The sequence below is a fragment of the Callithrix jacchus genome, chromosome 8 (genome assembly GCF_049354715.1).
Source record: "Callithrix jacchus isolate 240 chromosome 8, calJac240_pri, whole genome shotgun sequence".
Classification (NCBI taxonomy): Eukaryota; Metazoa; Chordata; class Mammalia; order Primates; family Cebidae; genus Callithrix; species Callithrix jacchus.
The window spans coordinates 123656719-123677676 of NC_133509.1; the positions used below are offsets into that span (position 1 = coordinate 123656719).

At 40.7% G+C, this 20958-nt stretch overlaps 1 protein-coding gene across 29 annotated transcripts in view; it reads right to left on the reverse strand.

Annotated features, from left to right (window-relative positions):
- The window catches only part of EML5 (EMAP like 5), a 203847-nt gene extending 195422 nt beyond the window's left edge, over window positions 1-8425 (reverse strand). For 28 of the 29 annotated variants that reach the window (XR_013521448.1, XR_013521449.1, XR_013521447.1 and 25 more), the window contains exon 1: window positions 7775-8425. Coding sequence is in view for 9 of the 29 variants with exons in the window: in XM_035261240.3 (XP_035117131.1) it covers window positions 7775-7971 (197 nt within the window). In the remaining 20 variants the exon portion in view is untranslated. Of the gene's footprint in view, window positions 1-7203; window positions 7665-7774 lie in introns of those variants that run through there. The other variant, XM_078335578.1, reaches the window with a different exon arrangement.
- Between the last annotated feature and the right edge of the window lie 12533 nt (window positions 8426-20958).

The window sequence follows — 20958 nt, forward strand, 5'->3', positions numbered from 1 at the left end:
AAAATCAAAACAACTGAACTAATGGACATAGAGAGTAGAAGGATGGTTACCAGAGCTAGAAAGGGTAGTGGAGAACTCAGGAGGAAAGGGGATGATTAATGGGTACATAAGAATTAGAAAGAATGAATAAGACCATGTCATACAACAGGGTGACTATAGTCAATAATTGTACATTTTTAAATAACTAAAAAATTGCAATTGGATTCTTTATAATACAAAGAATAAAGGCTTGAGGGGACAGATACCCCATTCTCTATGATGTGATTATTTCACACAGTGTGCCTGTAACAAAACATCTCATGTACCCCATAAATACACCCACTATGTACCCACAAAAATTAAAAATAAAAAAATTAGTAAAATAAAACAGAGCTGTAGATCTTTCCTTCTGTCCAAAACATAAAACTTGCTCTTACAACAGTTTCCCAATTCAATAACCAGCAACTCCATTCTTCCAATTGTTCTGACAAAAATTCTGTGATCATCATTGACCTTTTCTTTCACAATTTATATATGATCCATTAGTGAATCATGCTACCTCTATCTTAAAAATATATATAGAATTCGATCCTTTCTCACTACTTTCACTGTTACCACCCTAGTCCAAGCCACCAATACTTCCTGACTGGATTACTGCAACAGTCTCCTAAGTGATCTCCCTGCTTCCATCCTGCCCATCCCTCTTCAGTCTGTTCTGAATATAGGAGACAGAGTGACTTTATTAAACTATAAATCAAATTATATCACTATTTTGATTAAATTGTTCCAATAATTTCCATTCTCAAATGGGAAAGCCAAAATCCTTTCAGTAGCCTATGAAGTTCTACAAAATCAGCCCCCACTACCATTAGCTCATCAGACCTCATTTCTTACTACTTTCTTTCAAGTTCACTCTGCTTGAGCCACACAAACATTCTCACTGCTCCTCAAAAATACTGATATTCTGCTTCAGGGAATTTGCATTTGATAGTCCATTTTGCCTAACATGTCCTTTCCTCAGATATTCACACAGCACATTACCTTATCTCCTAGTCTCTACAAAGTGTCACCTTTAAAGTGAGGTCTTCCTGGCCACCCTATCTAAATACATATGTAAACTCTTTCCAGTGGTTTCTACCTCATTTTCTCACCTTGTTTTCCTTAGCCCTTGTAAACTATACATATATACATGCATATGTAAAATTTTATACACATATATAAAATTTACCTTATTTGGTATCTCCTCACTCAGTAGATATAAGCTCCACAAGGGTGAGAAATTTTGTTTGGTTCACTGCCATATCTCTAGTGATAAGAATAGTCTTTGGCAAATAATGGGTGTTCAGTAAATATTTGCTGAAAGAACAAGTAAACCAAGAAATAGATATGTTTATGTTCCACATGTCACTTAATAAAGTGACTTAAGAAGGTGGGAGTAACCAACTGATATAGTTTGGCTCTGTGTCCCCACCCAATCTCATCTTGAATTGTACTCCCATAATTCTCATGTGTTGTGAGAGGGAGCTGGTGGAAAATAATTTGAATCATGGGGGTGGTTTCCCCCATACTGTTTTCATGGTAGTGAATGAGTATCACAAGATCTGATGGTGATACTTCTGCATCTTCTTCATTTTCTCTTGCCACTGCCACATAAGAAGTGTCTTTAGCTTTCCACCATGATTCTGAGGTCTCCCCAGCCATGTGGAACTGTAAGTCCAATTAAACCTCTTTTTCTTCCCAGTCTCGGGTAGAGACTTTATCAGTAGCATGAAAATAGACTAATGCACCAATTATGTCAAATGATGATGAAAAATCAAAGAAGATAAAAACTGATAACCACTGGATTTGGCAATGCAGAGGTCACTGGTAACCTCAACAAGAACTGCTATGGTGAAATAGAACAAAGTGAATAGTAAATGGGAGAAGAGGAACTGAAGATAGTATATGCAACTTTAAAAAATATTCTCTCATAACACAAAACCACTGCACACAATGTTACCTCTTCCCACAATGCTATACCTTCTTCCCCTTCTTCTGATGACCCTTTCTCCCTGTTGTCTTTAAAGACTTAGCTTAGGTATTATATACTAATTGTGAACTGTTTATATCCCCATGTACATAGCATATCATAGGTACATTAGTGCTATTCCTAATTGATTATTTGACTTGGTGTGTATAAACTCTGAGTATCTTAAGTCAGGGATTCCTGACAAAACAGAAACTCAACAAATATTTCTTGGATGAAAAAACTTAGAAATAAAAGCTCTTAATAGCTTCTAATAATTGATTATTCCATGTTTTCCTTAATGTATATACAAAACATTATGTTTTATTTTCTGCATATTTGCACATACTATAAAATAATTAAATGTAAATCTAAAAATCTGGCTTATCCCTAAAGAATATATACTCAATACACATCTATGACAATTTCAACTATTATTCTAGTTAATTCCTACCTTTCCTGGAAAACACCTATTAATTTTATTTCTTAAATTATACAGTACTTAAAAAAACAAATAATCAATGACCGGGCATGATGGCTTATGCCTGTAATCCCAGCACTTTGGGAGGCTGAAGTGGGTGGATCACCTGAGGCCAGGAGTTCAAAACCAGCCTGACCAACATGAAGAAACCCCATCTCTACTAAAAATACAAAGTTAGCTGGGCATGGTGACACATGCCTGTAATCCCAGCTACTGTGGAGGCTGAGGCAGGAGAATCGCTTGAACTCAGGAGGCAGAGGTTGCGGTGAGCTGAGATCACACCATTGCACTCCAGTCTGGGCAACAAGAGTGAAACTCCATCTCAAACACACACACACACACACACACACACACACACACACACGCACGTTTTGATATCATGATACATAAAATGAAATCTTACCAAATACAATTGTTACATGGTCTATAACTGTTAACTCCATCTAATTCTAGTTACTTAAACACAGGCCATTTTATTAAATATGTTTTCTAATACTTTTTGAAGCATAACTTCTACATATTGCACAGTGGTTAAGAAAATTCTGGTATCAGGTTTGAGGAGAGGGTGTGTGCCCATTTCTCAAACTGCTTGTGTTAAGAATTCTAGAAATGGTGGGGGCAATGTATTTCCCAAACAGAATCATCTGAGGCACTTTTTAAAATATAGATAGATTCCTGGGCTCCAACCCTAGAAGATTCTGACTTTGTGCATTTGAGAAAAAGGATAGAAACTGGTGAAAAGTTCATCAAATTATTTTGAAGATCAGCCAGGTTTGGGAAATCATGAACATATATGTGGAAGCATTAAGTAAACTACAAGTAGGTTTCCAATCATTCCTACCAGAGCTTAAAAAGTTGCCACTCTGGGGCCAGGTGCGGTGGCTCATGCCTATAATCTCAGCACTTTGGGAGGCCGAGGCAGGTGGATCATGAGGTCAAGAGATCGACACCATCCTGGGCAACAAGGTGAAACCCTGTCTCTACTAAAAATACAAAAATGAGTTGGGCATGGTGGTGCGTGCCTGTAGTCCCAGCTACTTGGGAGGCTGAGGCAGGAGAATTGCTTGAACCCAGAAGGCGGAGGTTGTGGTGAGCCGAGATCGTGCTATTGCAATCCAGTCTGGGTAACAACAGCGAAACTCCATCTCAAAAAAAAAAAAAAGTTGCCACTCTGAACCCACATGAACACAAAAAAATTTATCTACCATGGAAATGTCATTCTGAATTGCTTTTGCAATTACATTTCGGACTTGCATTCAATAAATTAAGTTTCTGTGCCATGAATATGGAACTGTCAAAAACCACTTTTACTAGATTACAATAAGGCTTGGGCAGTTTTTTTTCTTAAGAACACAATTTACCACAAATAAAGAAAAAAGCTTCTATACCTTTTGTTTTGTCTTTTTAAAAAGCCATTCATAGAAGCAATGAACAGTTATTTTAACCTGCAACCATATAGGTATACTTTTCAAAATATTTCAGATGCACTGTCATTTGAGTTCATCATCAACTTGTGAGATACTTTCACTATGTTTAAAAAAAAAGAGTAAAGCTGGGTGTGGCGGCTCATGCCTGTAATCCCAGCACTTTGGGAGGCTGAGGCAGGTGGATTACAAGGTCAGGAGTTAGACACCAGCCTAGCCAGGCCAATGCGGTGAAACCCCATCTCTACTAAAAATGCAAAAATTAGCTGAGCATGGTGTGCGTGCCTGTGGTCCCAGCTACTCAGGAAGCGGAGGCAGGAGAATTGCTTGAACCCAGGAGCCAGAGGTTGCAGTGAGCCAAGATCACACAACTGCACACGCTCCAGCCTGGCAACAAAGCGAGACTCCATCTCAAAAAAAAAAAAAAAAAAGTACTTCAAGTTCTACACCTACATAATACATAAACAATGGGCCCTGATTACTCCCATAAGGAAAGCACAGTCAAATAACAAAATGCCCCAAGTTATATTCCATCAGTGGTCTTCACTAGTATAAATTATTTGAAAATGATCAATATTGTCTATAAGAATAATCTTGCAAAAATTTGCTGATGAGAAGTACCTAGAAAAATTAATTTGAACAGATATTGCACTCTGGTGGCACATGGTGGCTCACACCTGTGAGTAATCCCAACACTTTGGGAGGTTGAAGTGGGAGGATCACTTGAGTCCAGGAGTCTGGGACCAGCCTTGGCAACATACAGAGACCCCACCTTTACAAAAAAAAAAAAAAAAAGCCCAGCATCATAGCCCACACCTGTGATCTCAGCTACTGAGGCTGAGGTAGGATGATCACTTGAGCCCAAGAGTTAGAAGCTACAGTGATCAGTGATTGCATGATAGCCTGTGTGATGCAAAGCAAGAGTTAGAGCCTCAGTTAAAAAAAAAAAAAAAAAAGGCTATCCCATTCTTTTAATAACTGGCAAAAGTTTCAAAATATAGACCAAGCTCTAGATGTACTTATGCTAAAACTGGTAGTAGCTTATTTTATAACTTAGTCTGAAATCTGTTATAAACACTTAATAACTAGATAATTTTATCGATATAACTTGAGAAAAAGAACAAAAAAAGTGACCCAAAAAGTCCTGTATTATTTCTGACATAGAAACTAATTGCTGTATAGTTTCTATGAATATAACGAAATGATAAATGACTAGCGAAGTATACACAGGTGGATGGCAAAAGGAAGTTGGAGAACTACAAGCAACACTGAAAAAATGATGAGCTGTCATGTGGCACCATCACTGACAATCCTAGGTGATAATAAAATGGTCAGAGAACCAGTAAGCAAATGACAGACTAGTCAAGATTCAGTCTTTACCACCAATATTGCACTCACATTTTCAAAACCTAAGGACAATGATCTGCTCATTCTGGAATAGTTCTCAGACTAAGTAGTACTTGACCAGTAAGTTTTACATGTTTCAGGCCAAGGTGGAAACAAAACAGATGATGAAAACAGCACTGACTTTTTATTACTAAGGCTAAGGTTACAGCAACATTGTCAATACGCATCACATTTCTCAACATTACATCTTCTGCTGTGACATAATTTGAAATGCCCAATTTCAATTTCAATTTAAATAAAATTACTAGAGTTGTTTCTATATTCACAAGTCAAATACTGAATTGAAAAAATATTCAGAGGTTTTAATATTTGAATTTATTTCACAAACAAGAATGATCTGTCATTACTATTCAAAATAAAATGTCCAGACCCCTTTCACTGATTCCTAATTATATTCTTAGTATCATATTGAATCCGTGCCACAAATTTCAAGATGCTGTATGATTCAGATTTTACTACCTCATTGTAACTTTTCAGGATACTTATTTTCATTGATACACATTATTTTAAAGATGTATCATTTGGATAAATCATAAGCATGTATTCAACTATGAGAAATTTGAGTATGTTTGTTGTTTTGTATGAGTTGCACAACTATACCAAAAGAAAGTCAAAGCATTACCTTCCTTACAGTTTACTGAAACACAGTTATGAAATTCAAGTAGTGTGACATATAATACAGCTTCTAATTACTGCTAGAAGAACAAGATGTAATTTACCTCACCAAATAAATCATATCTAGTTTCAGAAGACCTTAGTACTATACTTTTCTCATAACCCCCAAGGAGTAAAAACAATACAAGTGTACCATGAGAAGACCTCAAAATCCTTCACACTTACTCCACCAGCTGAATTCAACCTAACAGACTAAATCATCTGGCGCAGGGCTTCAGTTAAGGCTGCTCCAACTAGGTAAAGCTACTATGCCTGATACTTTGGGAGACCTAACATATAAAAAAGAAGAGAGACTTGAAAGGATTAGGGAAAAAGACAAGACACTGGGGTAAACTCTACTTCTGGGATAAATAACAAGAAGATAAATAATTACTATGGGTTTAGTTTAGTTTTTCTACCAGCAATTTGGGCTATGATAATAGGTCTGTGACCCTAATCATCACTACTCAGAGTCCCAGCTTGAGAAAAACGAAATGTCTTATCAGTTACCTTTTCAAAGTAATGTATTAAATACAATCTGAAAAAGCACTCTGGTGTCCAAAAAAAAAAACCCCAAAAATCAAGTGAATACACAGCACCACCTCATTCCTTATTCTGCAATCTCAATTTTGGCTTTTCTCATCTTTACACCATCTTGTCTACCTTTGTTGTCCCAGGCCCTTTTTTCCCTCTTACACATAATACATGTACAGAGACGCAAAACAGAAAAACAACTTTATTTGTGAAATTTAAGTACCAGGGCTTCTTGCCTACAAGACTTCAATCCAAGGTATGGGATTTGAAATGCCCAATTTAAATCCTGTGCAACATACATAAGGGAATAAAATTTTGTAACCAAACCCAAATCATAGACTCTTTGATAAGACTCCAAGAGCACCACACAAACACATTCTCAGATTGCTTTTAATATATTCTCTGTAAAGAACAAAAATGCTGTCCTTGAGGCAATAATCAGTGGCCTAAAATGATTTCTGAACTCCTGACTTCACCACAAAAGTTCTACTAAGACACTGATTGAAAATTACATTTCAAATATACCGCTCACTAAAGAAATGTAAACAAGCACCGGGACCAACTTTGAGATACTGTCCAAGGAAGACTGAAAATAGCCTCCAATCGGGATTTAATTTAAAAAGATACAAAAGTAGCTTATTTAGGAGTATTTTAATGAAGATGAAGAGAACTGGAAATCAGTGATGTTATTTTTAGCAGCCTCTTCAGATAAGACCTACCTTAAATTGCCTTCAGGTGTGCACATTTTAACATCCAATAATTGCCCAGAGGTTGCCGGGGGGGGGTTCTGCTGATAATAGCAAACAGTGAAACCTGAGCTAATAATCACGGGCAGGAGGTGAGAGCCCTCCTGAACCAGCCCACGGCTTGCAGTGCTTCCTTCAGTCCTTTATTAGGTAAAGACTCCCTCCACCCCAGGTGCTTTAAGACTTCGTTTAATAAGAAATTTCTCACAGGAGCTAACGGAATAAAGTGCTACCAAAATAACCTTTTCGCAGTTTTCATAATTTTGATGGAGTGGGTAAGGGGACAAAGCCTTCAAACCGAGTGCCGGGTGGTTCCGCGGACCTGATCTTCCCGCGCGGACCCGAGAGAGAGTCCCTAGACGATGCAGAGGGGAAAGGCGTTTGCAGGGTGCTAACTGGCGGACTCGGGACAAGAGAGACAGCTGCGGATTCCCCTCGGGGTGATGCTCCGTGCAGGAGCGGTCACGGCGTCCGGAGGGACCTGCGTGTGCAAACTCCCGGCGCGGCTCGCAGGGTGACGGCGGCGGCCCCCGCACCCCGGTACCTGATGATGTCGTCGCTGTGGCCCCGGTAAAACTTCTGCCGGTGCTCCCGCGGGCTGTACACCACGCCGACCCCCGCCACGAAGTACACGATCTCCTTAGCCGCAGTGTAGTAGAGGTTGTTGCGGCACTGGTGGCCCCGGTAGCCGTACACCCACTCGAGCCGCAGGTGGCAGCTCGGGGCGCTCCGGGCCGCCATGTCCGGGCGCCCACCCGCCGCTCCCGCTCGGGCCCGCGGCGGCGGCGAGAGGCGACGGCTGCCGGGCGACGAAAGCCCTCCCGCTGGCGGCCGGGACTTCCCGCTTGCCGCGCGTCCTCTAAGCAGCAGCCGGCAGGTGCATCTCGCTTCGGGGGCCGTCGCCGCTTCAGCCCACGGGCGGGAGGAAAACCCTCGCCTCACGAAACATGCTGAGGGCCGCGAGCGCCGCCGGCTGTCAAGTGGGTGCCCCGAGCCCTTCGCCCGCCTCCGCTCGCGTCGGCTCGCCTGGTCTCCTCAGCCCGTAGCGCCTGGGCCGAGAGCGACGGCCCGCCTCCAGCTCCTCAGCCGCCGCCCGCGCACGCAGCTCCCCGCCGCGGTCACCTGCGGCGCTCGCGCCCCACGGCGGCCTTGTAGCCACAGCCTGGCCGACCCGCGCCGCGCACAGCCGAACCGAGCCGAGCCGAGCCGAGCGGCGGGCGTGCAGCTTTGCGTGGCCCCGCCCCGTTCCGCGCTCGACCCACCCCTCCTAGAGCGGAGAAGAGGCTGGAGCTCGCGGGGACAAGGTGCAGCTGCGGAATCGCGCGCCCGAGGGCCGCTGAGCCCTCCCTCTTGAAGCTGCTCAAGCTCAGGCGGACCCTTGGCGACCCCGGGGTCCTGCTGCTGGGCATCCTCAACCGGGAAGCGCCTGCCGGTTCCGCACGGTCCCTGCACCCAGCCTAGGCCGCGTTTAAACCTGGGAAAAGCAACAGCCGGATGCTAACCTCATTCTCTTTTTTACGCTTGTTACCTTGTGTCTTGCTACCTCATAGTGCTCTCGGGCCCAGACACTGGAATGACGCCGAGCTTCCTAAATGTGCTTTTCAATTATTATTATTTTTGAGAGACAGATCCTTGCTCTGTCGCCCAGGCTGGAGTGGAGTTGCGCGATCTCGGCTCACTGCAGTTTCCAACTTGTGGGCTCCAGCGATCCTCCCGCCTCAGTCTCCCAAGTAGCAAGGAGTACAGTTGCATGTCACTATGCCTGGATAATATTTTGGGTTTTTTTTTTTTTTTTTTAAGTTTATTTTGTAGAGGCGAGGTCTTGCTGTGTTGCCCAGGCTGGTCTCCAACTCCTGGCCTTCAGCGATTCTCCTGCCGCAGGCCTCCCAAAGCGTTGGGTTTACAGGCCTGAGCCACAGTGCCGGGCCCTAAGTGTATATTTTTTTAAGTGACCTCAAAGTTGAAAGTAGACTTTAGATTGTAAATTAACATGTGAGATCTGATTTCCAAATAGAAAAAAAAAAAAGTACTTGGATGTATATTTTTTTAAATGTTTGGGACACCATCAACAATTACTCTTAATTGAATAACTTCAATTGTGATCCTGTAGAAAACTCCTATAATAAAAATATTGGGAGCAATCAATTCCTGACTATGTCATTTCCCCTCCTACTCAGTTTCCAAGTGTCCCCTTGCTCACGGGAATACAAATAAGATTTATCAACACCTGTAAAAATAATTTGAAATCCACAATTTAAAAGGTGTTCAGTTCAGGATAGCCACAGATTTACAACAAAAAATGCTAATTCAGGATACACCAATATGAATCCTTATTGTCTAAAAATTACTGTTTGATTTCCCTAGGAAATACCAAGAGAGAAATCTGACAAAAGCTAAAATAAACTACCATCGTTTCAAAAATATGACTCCAAAGGGGTTGACTCCTGTGTGGTACAGATTTATTGGAATAGATGTTATCCAATGCCTACTTCCTCGAAGATACAAATTACTAAATTGAGACAGAGGATTACCTTTTCGGCTTTGATTATGACTTCTACATGCAATTTACATGTGGGGAATAAAGGTCATCTGAAAGAATTTAAATAAATGTCATGAAAAGTAAACTGGAAAGAGTTTCCATTCTAGGTAGAATCTGAAAAAGAGGAATGCAGGATAGGTTTCTGGCAGCTGCTGCCAAGAAACAAAGAAATCAGGCCTGAGAAGTGGCTCTGAGGCCTATGTAGGGTACCCTGGGCAAAGCCACCCACAGTTTCTCTTTGTCACCTGGAGGTCGTTTTTTTGTTTTTTAATAAGAATATGTTCTAATTCAGGCCGGGCGCAGTGGCTCAAGCCTGTAATCCCAGCACTTTGGGAGGCCGAGGCTGGCGGATCACGAGGTCAAGAGATCGAGACCATCCTGGTCAACATGGTGAAACCCCGTCTCTACTAAAAATAGAAAAAATTAGCTGGGCATGGTGGCGCATGCCTGTAATCCCAGCTACTTGGGAGGCTGAGGCAGGAGAATTGCCTGATCCCAGAAGGCGGAAGTTGCGGTGAGCCGAGATCGCGCCATTGCACTCCAGCCTGGGTAACAAGAGTGAAACTCCGTCTCAAAGAGTATGTTCTAATTCACTATTGAGTTCCTTGAAATACCCTGGTGAGAAAAAGAAAAATTGTGGATTATTCAAATTCAAGCAGTGAATTAGAAAATATTAAATATTTTGTTGCTATACATTTGTGATATATTAATTACTGGTTACATGTAAATTTTATGAGACTAGGAGGTAGAAGAATATACTTTTTTTTTCTATGTTTCAGATTTTCCAGCACAGTATCTTATGGATCCCATGATACATACTTAAGTACTCAGATTAATAAGAGATTTAAATAATTTATTTTCCCATTATCATATTTTCCATTATGATTTTAATGACCCAAGGGTAGAGTGTGAAACAAAAACATTCTTAATTAAACCATCCTCAACTGACAATTCAAGACCAAAGGAGACAGCCAAGACACAAAGGTGGCTGGAAAATGAACCATTCACTAATACTAGAGGAAGAAAAAACAAACCTGATTCAGTTCTTACCCTCACAACTTTATATGATCCTGATTACCAATGTCATATCAGAAAGCTTAGTGAAGCTTTTATTGCTAGATGATATTCCATCATCTGTATCCTGTGGAAGTAATGCAAATAAGGATGTGGGAGAAAGAAACAAAAAATTCTACACATCAACAAATGGACATTTGTTAAGCATTCTAAATGAAAGCTACAGTACCCCCTGTATTAGTCCGTTCTCATTATGCTAATAAAGACAAACCTGAGACTGGGTGATTTATAAAGAAAAGAGGTTTAACTGACTCCCAGTTCCACATTGCTAAGGAGGCCTCACAATCATGGTGGAAGGCAAAGGAGGAGCAAAGTCACATATGGCAGCAGACAAGAATTTGTGCAGGGGAGCTCCATTTATAAAACCATTTGATCTCATGAGACTTATTCACTACCACAAGAACGATATGGGGGAAACCACCGCCATGATTCAAGTGTCTCCACCTGTCGCCACCCTTGACACTTGGGTATTACTACAATTTGAGGTGAGATTTGGATGGGCCAAACCTTATCACCTGCTTGGGTAATCTAGTTCCTGAAACTTGAGTTCCTAGTGTGAAATTCGAGATGTTTGAAATATTTCTAAAATTCGGGCAAATAAATCATGTGCTGGCTACTGATTAGGTTTATAAAGAAATCTAAGGCAAAGTGTAGAAAACGTGGCCAACATGGCGAAACCCCTGGCCAACACATGAATGCCTGGCCGACATGGTGAAACCCTGTCTCTACTAAAAACACAAAAAAGTAGCCAGCGGGTGGTGCACCTGTAATCCCAGCTACTTGGGAGGCTGAGGCAGGAAAATCACTTGAACTGGGGAGGTGGAGGTGGCAGTGAGCTGAGATCACGCCTCTGCACTCCAGCCTTGGGTGACAGAGCTAGACTCTGTCTCAAGAACAAACAAACAGACAAAAAACATGCAATTATTTCTAGCTAGCTAATTCAGCCAACTTATGAATATGATATTTTAGTAAGTTGTCCATTAAACTATCTCTGTAGTGGCTGGCATGGTGGCTCACACCTGTAATCCCAGCACTTTGAGAGGCCAATGTGGGCAGATCACCTGAGGTGAGGAGTTTGAGACCAGCCTGGCCAACATGGTGAAACCCCATCTCTACTAAAAATACAAAAATTAGTAGCCTAGCCTGTAATCCTAACTATTCAGGAGGCTGAGACAGAAGAATCGCTTGAACCTGGGAGGCAGAAGTTGTAGTGAGCCAAGATTGTGCCACTGCATTCCAGCCTGGTCAACAAAGAGCAAAACTCCATCTCAAAAAAAAAAAAAAAATCTCTGTAGCCTTACCTTTAATCAGCCTATGGTACATACAGAGCCTAGCGCAGTGCCTGGCACTGCAATAGCTGTTCCATACATATTTAGCAGCCATTAGTTAGAATAGAGAATGCTGTGCAGTCACAATAGGATTCTTCACAGTTTTTACCTCGAACACTTGAAATCTCTGAAAACTTGAACCTTTTTCTTTCTTTTTTGAGACAGAATCTTTCTCTGTTACCCAAGCTGGAGTACAGTGGTGTGATCACAGCTCACTGCAGCTTTGACCACCTGGCTCAACTGATACTCCTACCTCAGTCTCCCAAGTGCCTGGGGCTACAGGCATGTATCACCGCACCCAGCTAATTTTTTATTTTTTATTAGAGATGAGGTCTCACTATGTTGCCCAGTCTGGCCTCAAACTCCTGGGCTTGAGCAATCCTCCTGCCTCAACTTCCCAAAGTGCTGGGATTATAGGCACGAGCCAGCATTAGCTACCATGTCCAGCCTTGAACCTTCTTTGATATCCAATTAGTCAGGACTTCTTTGGTTGTACATGACAGAAACCCATGCAAATGTCTTAAGATAAAAAAGGGAATTTTAATGCTTTGTAGGACTGAAAAGCTCTAGAACTGACATCAATGCACTTGAATCGTAGGGCTCAAGTGATGTCATCAAAAACGAGTCATCAGGTTGGGCGCAGTGGGTCATGCCTATAATCCCAACATTTTGGGAGGCCAAAGTGGGTGGATCACTTGAGGTCAGGAGTTTGAGACCAGCCTGCCCAACATGGTAAAACCCCATCTCTACTAAAAATACAAAAAATTAGCCAGGCATGGTGGCACATGCCCGTAGTCCCAGCTACTCAAGAGGCTGAGGCAGGAGAATCACTTGAACCTGGAAGGTGGAGGTTGCAGTGAGCTGAGATTGCGCCACTGCATTCCAGCCTGGTGACAGAGTGAGGCTCCAACTCAAAAAAAAAGAAAAAGAAAAGAAAAGAAAAAACAGGTCATCAGAATTAACTCAGTGCTACTTTGAGTAGACTCCATTGCCAGCCAAGCAAAATAGCTGCCAGCCGCTCCAGTTCTATATCCCACCCGCTTAGCAATCCCTGTGGAAAGAGCTTTTCTCAGCAGTTCCCCTGGAAACTGTTAGACTTTAGCCTGCTTTACTCTGATTGGCTGACTTATATGCCACCCTTGGATCCATAGTGTAGTGCCAGGTGTGCCAAGAACACAGGAAGGGGGAGTAGGCGTGAGTGATCCTCCCAAAGAAAATCTAAATTGTATTACTGGACTAAGAAAGAATAGGGTCAGCAGGGCTGCCCAGGGCTGACTTGGATGCTTTAGCATTCCCCAGTTTTCATTTGCCAAACCAAATACACCTGTAATCTAAGTAATAAAACAGATGTTTGGTAAATAAATGCAACTATAAGACAATACTCCTTCTAACCAGATTTCCACCCAAAGATCCTCCTTGGGAAGGGGGGGAATAAAAGCCGGAAGCTAGCACCAAATGCCAAGCAGGCAAAACCAATAGACGTTCCCTTCTATTAACTATATTTTCAAATGCCTGTTAGTTTCCACATAAAGCCTTTAAATACTGATACCATATATAATTCAAATAAGCCTCTAATCAAATTATCTTCTCTTACACATCTGCACATCTTACCATCTTCTCTTTCTGTTTTAATATCAGTATTACCCAATTAGGCAGGTTGGAAAGATAGGCAGATAACCTTGGTTCCTAACTGTTCTTCACCTCCAATATTTACTCCCCAAGTCCTTTTGACTCTGTTTTAGAAATATTACTAAACCTCATCCCCATCCCTACATCCAACCACTTTCTCAATCCCCACTGCCACAGTTCAGTTCAGGCTGTAATTATCTTTTCCCTAGATTCTGCCACCTGAGTTAACTGTAAAAAATCATTTATCTGGCCAGGTATGGTGGCTCACACCTGTAATCCCAGCACTTTGGAGGCCAAGGTGGGTGGATCATGAGGTCAGGAGATCAAGACCATCCTGGGCAACATGGTGAAACCCCATCTCTAGTAAAAATACAAAAAAATTATCTGGGTGTGGTGGTGCATGACTGTAATCCCAGCTACTCAAGAGGTTGAGGCACAAGAATCGCTTGAACCCAGAAGGTGGAGGTTGCAGTAAGCCAAGATGGCACTACTGCACTCCAACCTGGCAACAGAGGCAGATTCCGTCTCAAAAAAATAATAATAATGGTAAAAATAATTTATCTGATCATACCAATTCCCCTCTTTTAACAACATTTGTTATAAGCAATTTTGGAATAGGTATCTTGTGCCTTGAAATGTTCTTATCCTATGACCCACAAATTTCTCATCTAGATACCTGTCACAAGGTAATAACAAAAACATGTAAATCAGGATTCATGTTCAAATATTTATCAAAAGGCTGGGCACAGTAGCTCCCACTAGTAATCCCTGCACTGTGGGAGGCCAAAGGGGGAGAATTGTTCCAGTTCAGGAACATAGTGAGACCCCATTGCTACAAAAAGAAAAAAAAATTAACCAGGCATGGTGGCACATGCTTGCAGTCCTAGCTACTCAGGAAGCTGAGGGAGGAGGATCGCTTGAGCCCAGGAGTTCAAGGCTGCAGTGAACCATGATCATGTCACTGTACTCCAGCCTGAGTGACAGAGTGAGACCCTTTCTTTAAAAAAGAAAATTTATCACAGCATATCTCAAGACAATAAAAAATATAGAAACTTAAATGTATAAACACAGGGAAAACTTTAAGCAAATTGAGTCAGTCAATATGATGAAATACTATAAACCATAAAAATTAGGTTTTTAAGATAAATTTTGGCCACATTGCAAATTTATAACAGAATGTAAATGTTTTATAGCAGGATACAAAAATAAAACCATATATATATAAAATAAGCCTGGTTATATAATGTAATGAGGACTAGAACAAAAGAAACCAAATGTGAACAGTTCTGTAATATGATGGGTAATTTTTGAACTATTTTTGCCATGTTTTATAAGTTCTTTAAAAATACATGTAGTTCATGCCTGTAATCCGAATGCTTTAGGAGGCTGAGGCAGATAGGTCACTTGATCCCAAGAGTTCAAGACCAGCCTGGGCAACATAGTGAGACCCTGTCTTTATAAAAAAATTTAAAAAGCAGCTGGGAGTAGTGGCACGTGCTTGTAATCCCAGCTACTAGAGAGGTTGAGGCAAGGATAATCCTTTGACCCTAGGAGTTCAAGGCTGCAGTGAGCCAATTGTGCCACTGCACTCCAGCCTGGGTGACAGAGTCTGTCGTCCATTTTCCAAGCCAAGCACTCACTCAGGTATTTTTTCCATACAAAAATACAAACCTAATTCTTTTCCCATGCAGAATTCTGAAAAACAAAATTATCTCATCTTATTTTGTGTATATGTGTATTTTTGATATTGTATATTTGTATATTTGAAATTGTGTGTGTGTGTGTGTGTGTGTGTGTGTGTGTGTCTGTCTGTCTCAGAGAGACTGTCTCAAAACACACACAAATAAGATGAGATAATTTTGTTTTTCAGAATTCTGCATGGGAAAAGAATTATGTTTGTATGGAAAAGATACCTGAGTGAGTGCTTGACATGGAAAATTAGATCCTAAAGGAACCAAATGTAGTCAAAACTGTTCTGCAGGAAGAATGAGGAAGAATTTCTTGCTCCAGGAAGATGAAGGTGGAATGAAATAAGAGAGATGACAAAATTGTAAGTCCTACCATGTAGCTCTCTCCAAAACCTTTCAAATCTTACTTAACATCTCCAAACTCATGAAATGATAGGTGGGTTCTTTTTTAAAATGGAACCTAGAGAAATGGGCTACTCATGTGAACTGATGTAGCAAGAAGCAATGCCACATGGAGAGAATAATAAAGTTGGCGGGGAGTAGGCAGAGCAGTCCTGGATTCTAAACGGTAAACTGGGAGTTCAAGCCACGTTAAGCTCTCCAAGCAGCAGTGAAGTCCAAACTGACATCTCACTTACACCCATTGCTTTTATGGTTAAGGAAAAGTAACAAAAGTAATTTTAAACAAACATTGGGTAGCATCTAGTTGCTGTGTAAAGTACAAACTCCTCATTGTGACACACAAAGCCTCCAATCTCTTTTAACAGACTCACCTCCAGTCAGTTCCTCCCTGCTCCGAACTAGCCCTACTGTCTAGTCATCTAGATTGCTGGTAATTCCTGAAATTAACCAGGCCTTTCAAGAACTGCATGCACATTTGCAGCCTCCATGTTGTGCCATACCCTCAACCATCTGCTGTCAGCCTGTTAAACTCCTACAGGATCTTTGAGGTCCAGCCCAAATGGACCGCCTTATTGTGAGTTGGATTGTGTTCCTCCCAAATTCATGGGTTGAAATCCTAAATCCCAGTGGAACAGGGGTCCTCAGTCCCTAGGCCATGGACTGGTACCAGTCTGTGGCCTGCTGGGAACTAGGCTGCACAGCAGGAGGTGAGCAGCAGGCAGGCAAGCAAAAGCTTCATCTGTATTTACAGCCACTCCACATTGCTTGCATTACCACCTGAACTCCATCTCCTCTCAGATCAGCAGTAACGTTAGATTCTCATAGGAGCACGAACCTTAGTGTGAATAGATTGCACACACAAGACAGATCTAGGTTGTGCGGTCCCTATGAGAATCTAATGACTGATGATATCCGTCACTGTCTTCCATCACCCGCAGATGGGACCATCTAGTTGTAGGAAAACAAGATGAGGGCTCCCACTGAGTCTACGTTATGGCAAGTTGTATAAGTACTTCATTACATATTACAATGTAATGATAGAAATAAAGTGCACAGCAAATGTAATGCCCTTGAATCAACCTGACCCACCCCGTCCATGGAAAAATTGTCTTTAACAAAACCAGTCCCTGTTGCCAAAAAGGCTGCTGCCTTAGAATGTTACCTGATTTGGAAAATATTATATTGCAGATTACAATTCCTTAAATTAAGATGAAGTTCATACTGAAGTAAGGTGGGCCCCAATTCAAGGTGACAAAGGGGTAAATGGGATACAGACACCCACACAAGGCAAACTCTATGTGAAGATGAAGGCAGAGATTTGCAAGCCAAGGTCTGCCAAGGACTGGCACAACCACCAGAAGCTAGGAGAAGTACATAGGAATGATTCCGCCCCACACCCCTCAGAAGGAACTAATGCTGCCAACACTTTGATATTGGACTTCTGGCCTCCAGGACTGTGAGATGGAAAATTTCTGTTGTTGAAGCCACTCAGTTTGTGGTACTTTATTTAGAAATCAAGTACACTCCTCTCTTCTGTAGTTTGCTGTGACATTCCTATCCACATCCTCCAGAATTAATCAGTGTTCATTGAAGTACCTAGTACATTTTATTTATTTTTTATTTTTTTGAGACAGAATCTCGCTCTGTCGCCAAGCTGGAGTCCAGTGGTGCAATCTTGGCTCACTGGATTCAAGCGATTTTCCTGCCTTAGCCTTAAGAGTAGCTGGGATTACTGGAACCCACCACCACGGCTGGCTAATTTTTTGTATTTTTTAGTAGAGATGGGGTTTCACCATGTTGGCCACGCTGGTCTTGAACCCGTGACCTCAGGTGATCCACCTGCCTCGGCCTCCCAAAGTGCTGGAATTACAGGCCTGAGCCACTGCGCCCAGCCAGTCCCTGGAACATTTTATATAATCATACATACCTTTATAGCAGCACTTACAGGATTTTAGGAAATTGTTTATGCTTCCAGGATGTGTGTTCTCAAGAGCATGTGTTTGCCACTTGATTCTTTTAGAATCTACAGTTCTCCTTCTTTACTTAGCCACTACCTCAAGTTTCAACCCAACTTGGAATCAACCCAAATGCCCATCAACTATAAACCAGAAAAAGAAAATGTGGCACATATACACCACGGAATACTATGCAGCTATAAAAAAGAATGAGTTCATGTCCCTTGCAGGGACATGGATGAAGCTGAAAACCATCATTCTCAGCAAACTAATACAAGAACAGAAAACCAAACGCTGCATGTTCTCACTCATAAGTGGGAGTTGAACAATGAGAACACGTGGACACGGAGGGGAACATCACACATTTTGGGGTCTGTCAGGGGGTGGGGGACTAGGGGAGGGATAGCATTACAGAAATACCTAATGTAGATGATGGGGTAATGGATGCAGCAAACCACCATGACACGTGTATACCTATGTAACACACTTGCACATTCTGCGCATGTACCTTAGTACTTAAAGTATAATAATAATAATAATAAAAAGAAATGCCAAAAAAAGAAAGAAAGAAAACAGAGCCTGAGGCAATGATTAAGGCACTGATATTTTTGTTCGGAAAGGAAAGCCCAGGCAATGAGGTTAAGGAGAACAAAGTGAGTGGAGGAAAACTGTGAAGCAATGCAAAGTGACATAAAGTGATGTTACTCCCTGGCTACCATCTTATCAGAAGTCATGAAGACACAGAACAGGTCACCAGGCAGGCATATCCACTTGGCACACAGGAAGTCCCTCAGTGTTCTGCAAGTACAAATCATGCCATGGAGTCATCCATAGTAAGGAGGAAGGATGGGAATTTATTCATCCAGCTTCTTCTTGTTCCCTCTTTCCCTTTGGTTAAAGTTCATCTCCCCAGGAGTTGGAATTAATACCCACACTTTCAGGTTTCATTGTTCAGCTTCTTCTCTGGTTTCTTGGCCACTGGATCGCTGAACCCCAATTCTTACAGGGCAGCATGCAGAGAGCCAGGTGATACCTACACACACAGTGAGTTGCAGTACAGGACAGGAATTCCAACCAAGCTTAGTGAACCTAAGTCTTTTAAAATGGGCAGTAAACCTGTCTGACCTTTGCCCTGAAGGAGATGTCATTTTCATTATAGGGACAATAAAAATATCTGTCTCTTTTAGAGAAGAGATCAGACTGTCTTTATCATTCAACGTCGTTCATACAGAAATATCCTTGAAAGACAGTCTGGAACCAAGGCAGCAAGTGCCTATACTTGCAAGATATGAGAAATGTGAGAGACCTACAGAACACTGTCCTAACACAGATCCAACACACTGCAGCCAAGTGTTTATTTCCTGACTAGAAATCCTACTAAATTATGATCAGTATTTAAAACTTATTTTTGCAACAACTGAGAATAATGACTTAGGCAGGCAATGTAACACAGTATATAGCCATAGCACCACTAAACTACCAACAAGAAATCTATCTTGACATCAGTCTAATAAAGGAAAACATCAGAAATCTTTGCTCAGTAAATTAACATAACACCTTCAGGGACATAAACGATTCTACTGAAACAGTTATGCAATATGTGAGGATGTAGTAACTGTGGATGCTTGCAAAGATACTAAAAGACATTATTTTATATTGTAGTGGTGATTATTCTGTAATTTGAATAATTAAACAAAACACTGACTTGTTTCAAGTTTCTTCGTGCTTCTAATTCCTTCAAGTACATTGTCAACAATTCTACTGTTTGAAAGCATGTCACAGAAAGCAAAAGGTGAAGAATCACCACCATAGTCATTTTTAAACATAAATTGAGTACCCATGTGTGAATCACTGGGCTTGGTATTATGGGGAGTAATATAAAAAATGAATGCACAGTCTGTGTTTTGAGAAATTTATGTTCCAAAGAGAAAAATGAGATAAAGACATAAGTACTTTTAAAAACAAGTGAAAAAATATATAAACAAATGAAATATATATAACTATATATACATATTTTAATACAAGTAAACACCATATTTTAAAAATTACAAAAGATTTATAGAGTAAACATGCTCTTATTAAAACATACATTTTTGAATTCTACTTATCATTAAAACTACATTTTTTCCAAAAAATAGATGTAGGAAAGATAACAAATAAAATTAGACTTACCATTGGTTGTGCAAAAAATAGAAACAATTTCAAAGTTATGTATGGAAAGATAAAAAGCTAATTTTGATGTAGGAGGATATTTCCTAGTGAGGCAAATGCAGCTTAATTCTAGATAGCACATTTCTAGAAAGAGGAGATGTGATAATTGCTGATAAAAGAAGATAAAGTCAGGATGCATAAAGGACAAGGATAGTAATGAAATGCCGTATATATTTTAAAGTCACAGACTGTACTGGGAAATAAAACGTGTTTTATTACTCAACAATTGAAACCTTATCTCTAAATAATATCTTTACATTTTGCAATATTTGTTTTTATTTTATTCTGAGCATTAGATAATACTTGATTTACATATTTTGCCACCATTGCAAAGTAAATATACTTGTAATAAATGTTTCTGAATATAGATTTGCTCATAATTTAATCTACAATATAATGAAGTGTAATTGGATGGAACCAGATAAATTCATTTAAAATTTCTTCTAAATTATAATTTATATTATTACAAATATGGGGCGGTCATCTGCCAATATAAAATATTGGAATATCACTGAGTAGTTCAAATGTTACTCCCTTATTTGTGATTCATTCTAGTATCTTCAAAAATATCTCTTTAAAAACATGACAAAATTTACATCATTCAAAGGCATTCATATATAAAATACATTGTAAGATCTAAACTATATGTTACTTAAATATTATTTTTTTCAAATCTAAATTGCAGTTACATCCCCTTCCCCACCAACTTCAATTTGAAATTCTCCAATGGCTTCCCACTATTTAAGATGAAGACCAAAATTCTTAACAAGACCAAAATATCCCTCATGGTCTTGCTCCTGCCTCTTTACCCTCATTTTACACCTTCTTTGTACTCGCTGGACCTTCTTATCCTAGGACTTCTTACTTTCTTTTAGTTCCTAGCACTTTGCCATATTACCCTG